The sequence below is a fragment of the Phasianus colchicus genome, chromosome 4 (assembly GCF_987193195.1).
Source record: "Phasianus colchicus chromosome 4, bPhaCol1.hap1.1, whole genome shotgun sequence".
NCBI lineage: Eukaryota > Metazoa > Chordata > Aves > Galliformes > Phasianidae > Phasianus > Phasianus colchicus.
In genome coordinates this window covers 42,387,947-42,404,606 of record NC_143439.1, presented here as the reverse complement: position 1 = coordinate 42,404,606, position 16,660 = coordinate 42,387,947, and the positions used below count along the sequence as shown (strand labels likewise).

The 16,660-nt window shown below is 41.3% G+C and overlaps 1 protein-coding gene across 1 annotated transcript; it reads right to left on the bottom strand.

Annotated features, from left to right (window-relative positions):
• Window positions 1–24: 24 nt before the first annotated feature.
• On the bottom strand, window positions 25–6,518 carry CISD2 (CDGSH iron sulfur domain 2). Its single transcript, XM_031608809.2, has 3 exons — window positions 6,329–6,518; window positions 1,407–1,618; window positions 25–381 (listed from the first exon to the last, which is right to left on the bottom strand). The coding sequence occupies exons 1-3, from the start codon at window positions 6,429–6,431 to the stop codon at window positions 292–294; spliced, it is 405 nt and encodes a 134-aa protein (XP_031464669.1). The 5' UTR covers window positions 6,432–6,518; the 3' UTR covers window positions 25–291.
• Window positions 6,519–16,660: the final 10,142 nt, after the last annotated feature.

Sequence of the window (16,660 nt, the reverse complement as noted above, 5' to 3'; positions counted from 1 at the left end):
ATGTTCATACAAAAAAGGCTTAACTGCAGGAAGTCATTTTATTGTTGAAATAAATGACTTATTTACAGAAATAGTTACTTTACAGTTTTACAAAGCAGACATAATAATTCTTAGAATAAAGTATCAAAACAGTGACAGATCTAATACTGTCTAGATGTAGTTTATCTCAATAAAAATCTACAGCAATCACTGGACTAAATCATACCAATCATATAATAATAAAATGCTGTTCCTTGCAACTACAGTGGTATAAAAGACTCATCAGTCATTAGCAAATTCTTAATCCATTTGCTATACTTCTTTCTTCTTGAGTATTAGTGGTCCTACATTATCTCCTGTTAATTCATTGTGCTTGTTATGAGAGCCATCACAGACAGGGAACTAGAAGAAAACAAACAAGAGATTAGTACATCTCTGTACAACAACTACACAGTGATTTTCACAGTCCTTCCTTTGCTGAGAACACATTATCAAACCTGATAGTTTCTCCAACTATGCCCCATTTCAGCAAACTCCCTTCCCCTATCAGACCTGTGACATGTTACTAGCTAAAAAAAAAAAAAAAGCCTGCCCCCCCCATTCCTCCTGAAGAAAAAAAAAAAAGCAAACCACCACATTGCTAACAGGTAATTGAGTTTGTGAGATCCTAAAATAGCTGTTCTTAGACAAAGTTAGAGACAAAGCCTTCTCCGTGAAAGTACTCTGAACGAAGCAGCAACCACAGCTACCAGTGTATTGTGGCACCAGTAAAACTGCTTTTAATAGATTTAATCTTCTGCAACCAGAAAGTACTGTTTTAAGCAAAACTGATACTTTGCTGAAGTGATTTTTCTGAAGGGAGAGAATTTCAGAGACCTCCTTAGGTTGAGGGCACAATTTTTTGTTAAAGCAGGAAACCACTCAGTCCAAAGAAGCCAAAATTAGAGTGATGTCAGAATCATAAGACACTAGATGAAAAATGCCCATCTACCTTTATTTGATTCAGGACATGGACTATTGAAAGCAGTCATCAATTAGTTGTTCTGGGGATATGCTCTGTCTAAACACAGGTCCCATTTTCATTCTAATATGAAAAATGTTCTAAATACCATTTTTGCATCATATAGTAGTTTACCTTCTATTTTCAAATCTTAAGGCCTGCTTTAATGATGCTTTTCACAGATGGTCACTTGGTAAATTTTCTAGGAAAACCATACTGTGCTATTTTTCAAGATTGAACAGTTTCTCTCTGCATGTAGGTAAATTTATGGTAGAGAAAAGAACTATGTAATTCTCAGAAACCAAAAGCCTGTTCCACCCTCAAGAGAAAAACAACAGGCCAACTTGCTGCCATCTACCACCACAAAATTGATAAAAATACTGCAAATTTCAGCCTTTCATCCTGAAGCAGCAACAAGGTAACTTACCGTCTTAGAACGCCAACACCTGCAGTAAGCTTTAGTGAGACACAGATCTTCGATGTTTATTTCATTCACTACTTTTGGATTTTCCTTCTGGATCTTGAGGTTAATCAAGCTATCTTTTTGCTGTTTCTTCTTGGGAAGGAACGGACGAACAGCGAGGTACCCAAGCAAGGCCAGCACACCCAGGAAAGGCAATAACCGCAGCCATTCTGAAACTAAAGACAAGTGGAATTTAAAGCACTTCAGTCTAGTGCAGCACCAGCTACTCTGAAATGGTTCAGAGGTCAGGTAGGGAACAAGACTGCAGAGTTAGCAGGGCTGAAGGCAGGTGAGACTTCACAAGAGTCAGAAAACAACAGCTACAGGTTAAAAGTCTGAATTTTATTGTAGCTGAGGTACAAACTGGACTCATGGAATTTTATCTCAAGTTCAGTTTTAATACTCTACAGAATGACTAAGTGGAAGAAAATAAATTCAAAAAAAGTAAAAAAAGTACTAAAATAATTACTGCAGTTCTGCTCACCTGAAGTCACAACCAGCATGAACTAACAGTCTGGGCATGACTACCCGTGGGAAGTTACTAAAAAATGCAATGCTGCTATCTTACGTTCTATATATGAAGAGCTATCCATATGTTTTATAATAATTTTTTATTGCTTATTTCAGACTTTTACCTTCTTGATGTTTTCCATGCTTGATTTGTTCCACGTTTTGTTTAGAAACTTTTGGCAGATACAACACAGATTATGTATTTTAAGCACTGGCTAGCCTTCACCAGTTTTTTGGTGCTTTATTTTTCAGAGCTCTATTTGCTCAGGAATCTGCAACCAGTTTCTACAATGCAAATACAGAAAGAAAAAGTCCAGAGATGGACTAAGTACCTTTAGATAAGTCAAGCCACAGAAAATGCTTTTTACCATGCTGAGAAACTTCTAAATACACATAAGAGATTCAAGTATCCCCTGCAGACATAGCAGCCTTGCTACATCATTAGAAATCTAGACATACAAGTTTGAAAAAGATTTACTGAACTTGGAAAGAAAACATCAGCACCTGCCAGAAGATTTGTTTTAAAGGTGGATAAACTTTTCCAAAGCAACAAGCTGTGACAGTACTCCAGTGCAATTTTAGTATGCATGCAGCATTAGAGAGAACATTCTTCTCAGTTTCTGAAGAATCAAAGAAATGGAAGAATGTTAAAAAAATATTTTACATTGGGAAACAAAGAACTTGAACGTGCTGGAGCACAAATAGCTGCACGAGTACTCTGTAAAAGAAGATACTATAATCAAGATCCCCTTTTAAGTGATTTAGAATCAGAACATAGCAAAAAATTTGTTCTACACTTTGTTTTTTAAGATTAAGGTGCACAAGAAAGGAAATGCAATAGAATAAAGCTGAAGATGCTAGGTAAGACTCTGAGCTCTCAAATCATATTAGGAATAAAATTAAGCTTTATAGAACAGCAATAAAGCAAAGACTAATGCTAACACCTTTCCAGTTATAATGCAGTGGCTCTCTCTTAACAGTTTGAAGGTTCTGGAAATACACCATGTAACTAAAATACTTTGTGGGAATAGTTTTGTGCTCCTTGAGCTTCCTACAGCCTTTCGAGTAAAATCCATGCTTACTGGCACTTCACTGAGAACACACCACAGCTATATAAATGATTGTGGCACTGCAAGAACTTTCAACCCAGTCCTTCCATGCTGGAATTTACAGTGGTTCTTAAGCACAATTATTTGTTTATTTATTTATTTTACAGAATTTCCTATGAGTAACCACAATAGACTGGTCTCTACTGTTCTTTTCTCAGTTCCCTCAACACGTTTTGGGCCCTAAATAAAAACCTAACTGGAAACGTATAGAAGTACACGTTTATATAGAAGTATCTCAGTGCTATATAAATTACTGTGCTTCCTAAAAAGCAGTAACTGTTTTTCTATTTTGTCATTACTGTAAATAAAAATTAAGCAAAAACTTAAGCAGTTCCACCCTTCTGGAACAAAATGTGAACAAGCTCATTAAAAATCAAAATCACCTGAATAGAAACATTCAGTTCTGGACTACAACAGACAACACAGTCCCACCAACTGCTGTGTATTTCGTTCTCTCCCTGCCCACTGTCTGAAAGCACAGAATAATAACAGGAGCCATTAAGGCAAACTTCTCACAGACTGTCTTGAGAAAAGAGATCTGGCAAGACAGTTAGCCAGGCTCTCACTCTGCACCATACCCAACCAAACGAACACAACCTCCATTTTATAGTCTGCTGGCTCACTGAGGTACCAGTATCAGAAAAGACTTAACATCTGAAAAACATTCATGAGCTGGTTAGACCTAACTAAGTAGTAAAAAAATAACAACCAGACACACAATACATCAGTAGTCTGAAACTCCCTGACAGAACAACTCACTGGGCCTCTAGTCATTTCTGTGGGAGACTCTTAACCACTTGGGTTCATCCAAGTGAAAGAGGAAGATGTCTGCTGCAGCGTTTTAGAAAGGAAACTAGAAACAAGTGGGAATAGGAAGTACGAGAGTATTACTTATCACAGTTATTAATTAGCATTTGTATCACACTAAGAACTGATAAAGAATTTTGTCCTCACTAGTCAGTAACTTATTTGGATACTTCTAATCTAGGTGTCTTTGGAAAAACCGTGTTACACCATGGTATACCTTAACTGTAAACTGACTTAATTATTGCCGCAGGATCATACCTCCTGATTGAAAAAACAACCGCCACGCTTCTAAGGCAGGAGAGACAAGATACTGTTACAAATTAAACAAAAAACAAAACACCACAGACCTGTGGACTGGGAGGAGTGGGGAGCAGGAGAACCTTCACAGAATCACAGAATTGTATGGGTAGGAAGGGATTTCTAGAGATCATGTAGTCCAATCCCTCTGCAAAGCAGGCTCCCTTGACCAAGCTGCACAAATAGCCATCCAGGAGACTCCACAACCACTCCAGGCAGCTGTTCCAGTGCTCCGTTACCCTCACTGTGAAGAGGTTCTTATGCACTATTTGTGAAGAACTTCCTATGCTTCAGTTTATGACCATTTCCCCTTGTCCTATAGCCGTGCACTGCTGAAAAGAGTCTGGCTTTCCCCCTTTGCCTCCCGCAAACTGGAGCAGGTTGCCCAGAGATGTGGTAGAAGCCCTGTGCTGGAGATATTCAAGGCTAGGCTGGACCAGGCTCTGAGCAACCTGACTAGCTGTGCAGGAGAACTGGACTAGATGACCTAAGTCCCTTCCAACTCTAAGGACTCTGTGATTGCTATACAAATTAAACACAAAGGACTTAGAATCATAAAGTCGCCAAGGTTGAAACAGACCTCCAAGATCATCCAGTCCAACTGTCCATTCACCACCAATATTTTCCCATTAAGCCGTATCTCTTAGTACCATATCTAAGCATCTATTGAACGCTTCTAGGGTCAGTGACTCCACCACCTCTCCGGGTAGCCCATTCCAGCACCTGACCACTTTTTTGGAGAAGAAATTTTTCCTAACATCTAACCTGAACCTCCTCTGGTGCCGTCTGAGGCCATTCCCTGTCCTCTTCATGCCCAGCAGCTTGTCACATCAAAGTCCCTCTTAAAACATACACTAAGTGTGAGACATCCCTCACAGGGCTCACCATGGAAAGGGGACTAGCACATAGGTTCTCAGAGACCTTAAAATTCTCTTTTATCACTGCTAGCACATGTTATTCTGCGGTTAATCAGTATTCCAGCTTAATGAAATGTACCAGGATAAAAAGCAAAGCTACCATGAGACAACTGACTTCATTTCGGAGAACTTGAGAAGGGAAAGGCAAAACAGCTACGACAAGAAACTGGAAGAGGGATCTAAGCAGCAGTGTGATAATTCAGATATCCGCTTTCGAGCCTAAGGTCACACAGATTCTTTCCCTTCTCCTTCACTGCTTTTACCTTCAGAAGTTTTGCTATAATTGCTGTGTAGTGTGAACAAACACAGAGACTGCACATTAATCCTGTTACAAAAACATCTGAAAAAGTGAAACAAGGTGAGATTAAGCTCAGGTATTTCTACGTTTAATAAATCATAACTAGGGCTTGAGGTTAAGAGGCAATGAGTTAAGTGGGAAACTGCCAAAAGCTGAGGGTATGACAAGCTGGCCTGTTCTGCCCTTCGCTATATCCCTCTGCTTCAAGTTCAGAACAGCTCAGTTTCCTTTTTTAATTGATGGCATTTCCAAATGAGAGAGTAGTTGTGCAGACGGAGGAACAGTTCATTAGGAGCAGGTTTCCTTGTCCCGAGGAAGGCAGAACAACTTTTACATTTACAAGGAGCGTGAACAAGTTGTGACGAGTACCCAAGCCTGGTTTTCAGTGAAACCATTTTGCAGCGCTGCTGAGGTCACGCAGCTTAGTGCTGCAGGAAGAACACGTGGGGTTGATTCCACACTTGGAGGACCTTTTCCACTCCCAGATAGTAGGCTGGAGCACTCCCCTCGCTTCTTATCACCAAACCAACCCCTTCATGGAGGCTCTGCCTGCATTAACACGGCACACTACGTAACAGGCTCCCAGGAGGAGCTCTCTCCCGCTGCGCTCGTTAGATGCGTGCAGACGCTATCTTTACCCTTCTAAGCAAAGGGAGAAGCAGCTTTGGTGCCGGCGGGCACAGCGTCACGTTACGCGGGCGGTTCAGCCCGATACGCTTTACTTTTTCCTACAGCTTCCCCCGGCTGCTACATCCTAGCCCTTGCCGGGCACCTTTCCTTCTGTAACCGCGTACCGGCAGTAGAACGTCCGCGGACCATTCGCCCCCCCGCAGCCCGCCCGGCCTCGGCAGCCCCGCCACAGACCCACCCCTCGGGACGGCCCCCGGCCCCGCCGCGCCCCCCACGCCGCCGGGAGGACGGCGGGAAGGGAGCCGGGCCTCCGCCTACCTGTGAGGCGGAGGAAGCCGCCGACGCTCTCGGGCAATGGCAGGCGCTTGAGGTAGGCGGGCAGCTGAACCTTAACGATGCGCGCCAGGCTCTCCAGCACCATGGCGGCGACCCCCGAGGAGGAGCGAGAGGAGGGACCGCGCGACGGCCGTTAGCGCCGCCCGCTTCCTCAGCCTGCCCCCAGCGCGCACGCGCCACGGGGAGGGACGGCCCGGCCCGCCCCCGCCGCTCGGCCCGCCCCACCGCCGCAGGGGGCGCGCGGGCGGCGGCGGCCGCCGCGATGGGAGGGGCGGTGGGTGCGGCTGAGCGCCGCCTCGGTGAGGCGCGGGGCTGAGGCGAGCGGGGCGGCCGGCGGTTCTCTCTCGGTCCGGCGGCTCTCACCGGGAGACCTAAGGTAGGGAGGAGAAGGAATTTGGCTTTCATTATGTCTGCCGTGCGTGACTGCCACCCTGCTTTGTTACAGCCGCGTGTCACGTTGACGCTCCTAAAATACCGAGGTAAAAGACAAAAAACTTCTTCATGTGGTTGATGTTTCTCATACGATACCATAACTCCTCTGAGGTGCGACAGTGTGAGTGCTGAGGGTGCTGATACTACCAAGAGAGGCCCATTCGCCCAGTGCTGGGCTCCGGCTTACACAGGGCGCGCCGTACCCGAGCGGCTCTGTGCGATGTGCGGGAGAGCCGGCCTTGTGCACAACGCCTTGTCCCTCTGTAGCCAATGGAAGGATGGGAGTACGCGGTCATTCCAGGTCGGACAGTCCTGCCGCCCCTCGCCTTGAGTCTCATACCGTGTGGGTCAGGAACCCCCTGCGTGCGTGCTCATCCCGCAGAGCTCTGAGCACAGGTTGCTTTCTTATCTGTGACCCTATACAAACATTTCCTCATGAATCACCTTCTCTAGCTAGCAAGAATAGTTTCTGATCTTAGAGTATCTCCTTTCCCTGCCTCACCTACGTTTGGCCTTGTAATGACTATGTCTGATGTCCTAAGGTGATTCCTTCTTAGGTAGGCAAATGCCTGCTGTTAGACAAGATAATGAAAGAGCAAAATGTTTGATTATTCTGCACAGTTTACAAATGACATCTGTCATGATGTAACCTTGTTTATGAAACTGGGGAAAGAATGTATAATCTAAAGATACACAGGGTAAATCCTCCAGCTCTGAATTAAACAACTTCATACTGAAGCTGAGAGCCTCCATCCTTCCCTCCATCCTTTTTCCTGCTCTGGATGCTAGCTGTGATACTGGAAGCACAGCTGACCTTTCACTGAAGCTCCAGAACATCTTTTGTGCCACCTTTGGATCTGTGCTCCACTCAGCACGCCATCAAACTCTGCACGTGTTGCAGAGGGGAACCACTCACACATCTTGCCTGCCTGCAGAAGAGTCTGTCAACATGAGTCGTGAGTAGTTTTGGTATTTGAAGGGGTAAAGTCAGAAATTGTGGGAAAATTAAAGAAAGTGAAGGCTACTAACCGAAGGGTGATCTTTGGACATCCAGTTTGAACTGGGGCTCAGGAGGTCTGTGTTCACTCTCTAGCTTGACCATAGACTTCTTTTTTGACTTAGAGGGAAACATGGAAGCTGAAGCTTCTCCTGCAGAAAAGAACAACATTTTACACAGTTGCCCATCTTTAGGGACTACATTACAGGGCGAGAACTTAAGATCAGTTAACATGGGTTCACCAGGCAGCCGTGACATCGTACATCTTTTTTCTGTTACAGAAATAGAATTCCCTACAGGGACATTCGTACTCCACAGCTGCTTTAGGGTGTTACAATATCCTTTCCAACACATGCTGACAAGTGCATGTTTCCTTATGCCTCAAGTCTCAGTGCTGCTATCTGGAAGATCTCGCTTGCATATGTAGCTATGCTTTGTGAATTTTTAAAAGTAGAGATTGGCTCTTCCTATACATTTTGTACTGAACTTGGCCACTGGATAGGATATATAGGAACAGTTGAAATAAAAATAGCACAAAAAGCCCAGCATAGATACTTGAACAGTCATCAATACTGGAATGTGATTATTGCTTTCAGCACTAGGAATCCTCCACCACCAGGATTTTTCAGCCAGTAGGTACGTTGCAGATAGGAAGCAGCATGAAGCCCACATGAAGAGATCTACGTAATTAATGCTAGCTCAGGTCTTCTACAAAAGATTACCAGAATACAGCTCAGAAGAGAACCAGCCCAATTAACTTGCTACTATGAGTGCTTCAATAAGAATAGTAGAAAAATTAATGATAGAGATGCAAATTGTGTTTGGTAGAGTTTATTCTACTAAGTATAATGTTACTAAAAGCTGCATTAGTCCAGCTCACAGCAGAAGTAACAGTTGCCTTCAGCATCCAAAAGTCGGGCCAATCAACTGGACATGGGTGAAAAGAAGCAGCTTGTGTTCCCCCTCTGTTATGTTTCATAATTTGTTTAATGTCCCTGTACCTTTAATTCAGCTGTAAAATGAATTAATACTTACTGCTCTATCTAGAACACATTAGGATTGCAAAGGAAAAGAACACTTACAGATGATATTTATATGTTTTATTTTTCTCAGAATTGGCATTTCGCATTATCAATACTGAATGCCTAGAATAATCTATGCAGCAGACAAAACTACTGTTGTCAACTAGAGTAGTCTATCACCATTGAGTTGAGTGTCATGCAAATGCATGTCTCTATCTAGAGGAAGCTAGATCCCTCCCTGTGTGTTTGAATTATTTCACAGTGGGGTTTGATTGGTTGCTGTTCCTGATGAATGTGAAGATCTCTTATTCTTCTGTTTCCTGAAAAGTAGCAAAATCATTACAGTCCAGGAGGGCCCTAGGAGCTGTGATTCATTTCATGTAGTCCATCAATATGCAGCATTATCAATACCCAGGTATTAAAAAATTGAGTCTAAAAAAATAAGGAATTTGGCTTAAAAAAAAACCCCATAATCTGTAAGACCATCTGTAGGAGATTACTTTCCCACTTTATGTTGATGAACATTGTAAGTGAGTTGTAATTGCTTTGCAAGCAAGGTTTTCATTTGGGTTTTCATTTCTTATTTTCACATCCAGAGCTTAATTGCTGTTAGAAGAAAGCTGCCAATGTCACGCTTTCACTTGACGTTCAGAAGTGGCACTTTAAGTGGCTGCTGCTAGCATTTATTGAAAATACCTACTTCTCTCTGGTGTGCACTGTGTTTGAGAGAAAAATGGGTTAGGAAAATAAATTGCATTTAGCAAAGAATCAGCAGGGTAATTTTGTGATAGCATGACTACCACACTGTGAAATTACTGCTAAATAATTTTATCATCTATCTAATGTCTAAGAATTTTACAATGTAACAATTATGTTTTGAAAGCAGATGCTATTGTAACTGCCTATGTAGCTGTAGTGTCCTACTGTAGCACGTATTATTGCTGCATTTTAAAATTCCTTGTGACACAATGCTGCTTATTGCCACAGGTTGTAGTGCATTAATTGGTGAAAAGAATGGAAGAAAATTAGCAAGATTTCTAAGGACTGGTTCAAATTCCAACACAGCATCTTTGTGCAAGAGCAAACAGAGCAGTAGAGTCTACATTTAGTTGTTCCTAAGAAATAACCATTCTTTGATCTCACAGCCATGGGCATAACAATTTAACTTCTCCTTCTGACTAGTACTGCTGGGAATATCTTGGAGAAGTGCTGCCCATAAGTTATGGGTTGGGGTATTATACAAAGTTGAAGAAAATTCCAGCCCAAGAATGAACAGGTGTGTTCAGTGTTGATGTCCCTAAAGCAAACAGTTACTCTCTTTTTACACTGTTAGTTTTCTCCAAGCTTGGGCTGTCTTTTTATGCAATGGTTAGCATTGGTCCACAGTAGTGGTTTCTACAGTCACTAGAATGTTTGCAAAAATAACACAAGATGAAACTATGAATATCCAAAAAGTTATGCTGGGCTACTAGTTCCTACTGCCTTTAAATAAAGCATGGGAAGTAACTGATGTTGCACGATGTGACACTGTTGTAGGGAGCATCGATAAAGTAGTACTGATGATGCACAAGAAAGTGTACAGTAAATATAATATTGCAGTGAGTTCTAAACGTGGATCCAGTCTTTCCATCCTCATTATTTAGTTGATTGGACAGGTAACTGCTCACATGATCCAGACTGATCTCTGGTTGCATAAAGACTTCTGTAGGTTTGGAACTTCATTGGCTTCCAGGGAGTTGCTAATTCACAAATTTTATTCAAATCAGAACAAGCATTCTTAGGATTCACTAATATGCTCCCAACATACCAGATACCTTACCAATTTGTGGCAGGTTCTGGCTGGCTTGTTTCAATAAACCAGGCTACGAAATCCCCAGACTGTCCCCTGGGAGGAAGCTGCAGTGATGAAAAACAGACACATCCTCCCATGCACTGAAGGACCTACAGAGGACAAAGCATAATATGTGAAGCACAAGCTGCTCAACGGGCAGGTGTGAAGAAATGCTGCTATCAAAAAACACAACTTACTATCTTATCATTGGAATCTTAAGGCAAAGAAGTGCTATGCACCAATTTGTTCTTGGTGGCGCTGTCCCCTTTTAAACTGCATTCATCTTTGCTGTCAGTGAAGGCCGTATACCCTTGACTGGAGAGCTAAGAGTGTATTTGTTCCAAGTACTTTACTCCCTTGGTGTAATAGCTGGCACTGCTCGATATTTCCTTAATTTTGGAAGGCAAAGGTGAGCACGGCACAGCCTAATTCCTGTGACGCAACGTGCATTCATTGGCAGTGACTAATTATAGCACAGAAAAACTACTGGCTTCCCCTGCTGAGGACAGAGTACACGCTCTCCGCAGCACGACTGCACTCTGCTCTGACTTCTTCCTGTGTCGTGGTGCCCACTGACACCACAGTAAAACAGCAGTTTATCATTCCTCCTCAGGCTGCTGTGTACCTACAGCTGGAGATTCCTGAGTCTGCCTCCCTTTTCAGGGCTAGCTCCAGCTAAGCTCCTGCAGGTCAGCTGTGGCTCAGTGCACTTCCAGACTTAGGTAGTTGGCTATTGCCTTGAAGCTTTTAAATTACTTTCTTACTTACCCTTTATCATACTGTTGGAATTCTGTATGAGTCCTGTGCTTGACCCCAGTACAAGGAGCTATGAAGCTGGTAAAGTATATGCATTTTTTAAAAATCAGTTTATGTTTTCTAATCAGCAGTGAAAGCAGCTGTCACAAAAAGCAGGTGATAACCATGCCATCTCAAAGCTTACAAGGTTTACAGGAAATGCAGGCCTAATTAATATAAAAGGTATAAATTAAATGTAAAATGAAAAAGAAATACACAGTAGTTAAGAAGCATTCATCTTGATCAACATGCCAGGAGAGTGCTCTTGGAAAATAAGAAAAGATCTATTCTACTTTCTTTCTAGGGCAGAAAGTCTGTTACTGAAAATTATTCTTGTCACAAGTGTCTACAGTAAGTTTATTAAGATGTTTGAGAACATTTTAAACTGTTTCCCCAAGAGGAACTTAATTATCTTTCTCTCTTTCTTTCTCTCTTTCTTTCTCTCTCTCTCTCTCTCTCTTCTTTCTTTCTTTCTGTCTTTCTTTCTGTCTTTCTTTCTTTCTTTTACACTTTTATGTCAGTTTGATGCCTGAGCAAAATGTGATTTTGACGGCTTAGGGGACTGAAATGTTCTAATTATTTGGGAAACAGGTACAGTATAAGTGGGTGGGTGCTACGCATCGTTGGTCAGATTGCCTGTCTGATATGATTTGTTACTGTCAAATATCCTAAACGATGTAAGGAGGATCATTTAGTCTCCAAAAATCTCTCTGCCTAATTAGAGCAGTGTTTGTTTTTCTTACATGGGAACTGAGCAGAGATCATAAAATCACGTAACAGGCCTCCAAATATTCAGAAGGGACCAACAAATTATCTCCCATTTAAAACGGTATGACTGGGCAAATGAGCATCTCTAGATTCTGCTAACAAATATTTAAAACAATATTTTTCTCAGTTTTTTTTTTTTTTAATCAGATGAAATACCATTATTGAATGTGGAAAAAAAAAGGAAGAAATTGCAGCCCTCATTGTCTTTGTAGAAAGGAACTGACATTTATTGGCTGTAAAAGTGACAAATTATGTTGTATTTCCTGAGAGGCTGAAAAGCATGCTTGACCTTGAAAAATAAGTTCTCAGGAGTGGAGAAGCCAGGTTGCCTTTGCTCTATATTGTGCAAAATTTTCACTGAGGTGCCATCATCTAACCATGTTTCATGACTACTCTGTGTGTCACAACCCACTCACTCAGAAATACTGCTGTGATCCATCCCTGTAACCATCATGATGAATGGTGTAACAGCTGGCTAATTTCAGTACTGGTGATTTACAGTCACCAGCAATATTTCCCAAATGACAATAAGACAGCAAACTAGAATAATATTCCTTCCTTCCAAGAGCCATAGTTGTCTGTAATTACCTGGATATTTGAGGTCTAAGCAAGCTCTTGGACATTTTAATTGGGACATACCAGAAACTGAGAAGATCAGCCAAATCTTTAAAAATGAGATTGTTCAAAAGGACAAAAAAAAAAAAAAAAAAAGTCACAGCAACACAATACTTGGCTAGTTAAATCCGTTGTCTGAATACATAGCACACACTCTTGTCAGTTCAAAGACAAAACAAAACACACTGAAGTACTTTTGTGGAGTTTCTTATTTACTTAAATCATTATTATACATTTTGTCAATAAGGCATCAAACAATTAAAGTTCTGCAATGTACAAGGTTATGTAATTTTGCCAGGGAAACATACCCATATTTTGTATAAAACAAAGAAAAAAGTCTCTAACTGAAAATATAAAGTCAATCTGCTATCTCATCTGAAGCGTAATGTCTATTTAGCTAGAAATACACAAACTATTGACCAGAACTTTAGAGGCAAACTATTGGCTCAAACTATTGGAGGAGATGGTTAAGGCAGGTACTTTGCAGAAGTTCTGGGGGGTGGGCTCAGATAGAATCCTTGCTCCTGGACTTCTGGACCTCCTGGTGCTCTCTGGGGAAGCGTCCTGTCTTGGCTAAGAGGATGGGCTTTTTATGCTTCAGTGTAAAGTACACAACCAGTGTCATGATTAGCACAGGCTAAATAACTTCCTATACCTAATCAAACAATGAAATTTGAACTTAAAATACAGCAAGCCAGATGAATTGAAGCTGGCACTTCAAATCGGCCAACCCAGCACGTTCTGAAGTCTGACCAGACTTACCTATACTAAGGAGTCATTAAATATGTTACCTAGCCTGTTTGAATAATAAATTTTAATCCTGTACATCTTACCTAAATGTTTACCTCATATTAAGTAAACTGTTCAAACCATTTGTCAAACCCAGACACTTCTTAAAGACTGTGGTTCGCTGTGTATGTTTGCATCCTCGAAGAAGCATTAGAAGAGCAACAGAGTTAAGGTGGTTTGAATCTGACTAGCAGTCACTTACCTCAACGTGATAAAAAACAATAGCCATATCTTGGAAGGACTACAGACAGTCTTTTGATATCTCCTTTAGTAAACACAATAGGCCAAATTGTATTGCTGCAAAAGTGTGGTCAGTTTTGGTAAAAGTGTTAACTCCTGCAGCCTCAGCATTCAGTCTAAAGGCAGCCTAAGGGGTCAAAAAAACAGGTGTAACGAGGAGAAAAATAACCCACTCCAAAGGCATAAAGTAGGACATCATTAAGCATCCTTTTGAACTGATGTAAGTCATCCTTCTGAAACTGATAAAACTCTGATGTGCTCCAGAGAGGTGTTTCACCTGCTTAATTAAGCTTGGTTTAGCAACTGTGCCTAACCTCTTGGCCCTTCACACCCCTGCTTTAAGATGCTATTTTGCCATACATATACAACGTGTGCTTGTTCATGAATGTAAGGAATTCATACAAATGAAGAAAGATAATGTAGTTAGTAAAAGCATGGCAAGAATACTTATATTTTTTCCAAAAGTAGCACTGTAATTACACCACGCATATGCTCATCTGTGAGGTTTCTCACTTAATATCCATAGGGCTGAATTGGCACAGAAAATAAACATTCTTGTTGACACAAACTGCTGCTGACTTGAAAGGAGCGTCTGTGTTCCTTTAGATCAAATGGTAGTTTTGCTGGGAAAAAAAATGAGTACTCTGTATGATGAGTGATAAATATCCTGTAGCAATTTTCAAACATACCGTTGTTTAGGTCTCTGCAAGTAACATAATGAAGTTTTTGTTGTCAAAACTTACTTGCAAAATAGCTCTCATCTTTTCGCAAGAATTTCAAGGAACAGGAAAATCTTCAACTGAAAAAGACTATATTGTCACTACAAGACTAAAAAAGTACTAAGCAATGAAGTGTTAAGCAAAATCCTGAAGGCCAAAAAATGCAAACCATGAAACTTTAGCACACCATTATTCAACAAAGCACTCAAGTTTTTCACTGGGATTTGTGTGTGGACTTAACTGTTAGAACTTACAACTCCTTGCATGTAGCAGCAAAAGCTTAAAATAATGTTTTGCCCCACCACCTAGCAGTGAGACAGAAAGCACTACTATACAATGGAATGGTGGAATAGTTTGGAAATTGTTTCAGTAAGGATGTCAGAGAAGTTGTTGAGAAAGAACGGATGATGAAGAGTTGCCAAGCTGGAATACAAAATAACCTTTTATATTGCTTAGAAAGGTAACTGTGCTGCCTAACGCATTGACCTTGGGCTGGGTTCCAGGTGTGAAAGGGTTTTGCTATGTCTTGTTCCCAACATAAAGAGAAGTGATGGGTACAGAGGTAGCCAGGGAGCTGAGCATGCACACAAAGGCAGTAGTGACAACCTTCCTTGAAGAGGAGAAGCCCCCAGCTATACGGGAAGGGCTGCTGATCTTTGGTACTTAATACACTGGTTAGATGGAACCCAGTGATATCCCAAAGCTGCTTTTCTTCCACTCTGAGGCATTTGAGTTGGCAAGCTCAGCCTTTTTTACTTGTTGCATTAAAAAAAAGCAATCAAACTATCTTATTTTATCAGCTTTTCTCTGTGATGTTATTCCTTGTGGTCTCCACTGAATCAGACAGGACCTCAATAAGGTGAGTTTTGCTCAGACTAAAAAGAGATTTGTCTGCAAGCGTAGTTTATGATAATTAGGGGAAAAACAAGTTGGACAGGATGCTGAAGAGAAAATTGAGGCCTGGTAATACGTGCAAACAGGGAGAGCTGTTGTTGTTTTTCATCTTCTCAGTGTTTTGTTTTTCAGCAGCAGAAGCTGTTGCCTTTTGCTTCCTCCAAACAGGAACTAATAATGATCTACCATATGGACCAATAAGAATGGTGTCTTGCTTTTGTTGAAGCATTTTTTTTTCCTGAAAAAAGAAGACCCTTTTCCTCTTGTGTATAATGAAGGATTGTAAGTGGAATGCTGCTTGGTGTCTGGGGTGCTCGGTTGCTCCTCCTGTTTCTGAGACAGGTAGAACAGTATGCTGAAATTGTAAAAATGACTGGTCATTTTACAGTCAAAGTGAAAAATCTGACACTGATGTGCAAGCAAGATACACTAAGCTATAAACTAAGTCTGGAATGCTTTTCCCTTGAGTCCTCTCTAAACTGAGAGAAGTGGTATATCAAGGCAATCTCCATTCACGCTTGCACTGCTGGGCTGTCAGAAAGCAGTTGAAGAAAACTGGTAAAACTCCCGTCAGAGGTTGCTGACCACATGGCTGTAAAGAACCCTGCAATGCTATATTTAAAAAAGCAATCAAATTCAAGTCAGCTTGCTTGTTCTGGGTATTTTCTGCAAACTGTTTATTACCATGCCGATATCCCTTTGTTTCCAATTTTTGCATAATAAACCTCTGAAAATTTAACTCAGCTTCACTGGTGTATAAGATCTAGACATGGCAGACATGGCTCTATTCAACACTTCTGAGAATTAGCTTCAAAAATCAAATTAAAATGAAGCAAACCCAAATAGACCTGGTAGTTCTACACAAAGTTGCCACACCCGTTCATACTCATCTGTGCCTCTGCATTTTACATTATTAATATGAGGTATCTCTGCAAGTAGCATTACAGTGCACTTACTGCATATGGTAAAGGTGAGAAACTCATCAAACATACGGCACATAAATATATTAAAGTTGCAAGGCCTTACTTACATAAGTGTTCCTACTTGAATAAAAATTCTACTTTATTCATTTCCAAAGCTGAGGGGAAACAACATGATTTTTACCTTAGAGCTTGAGAAAAAGGAGGTGAAGGTGAGAAGTACAACATTCTCCAAACAGGACTGTGTGCTGTGACTTGCAGAAATGGCCATAGGACTGTTTTTCATACTTTA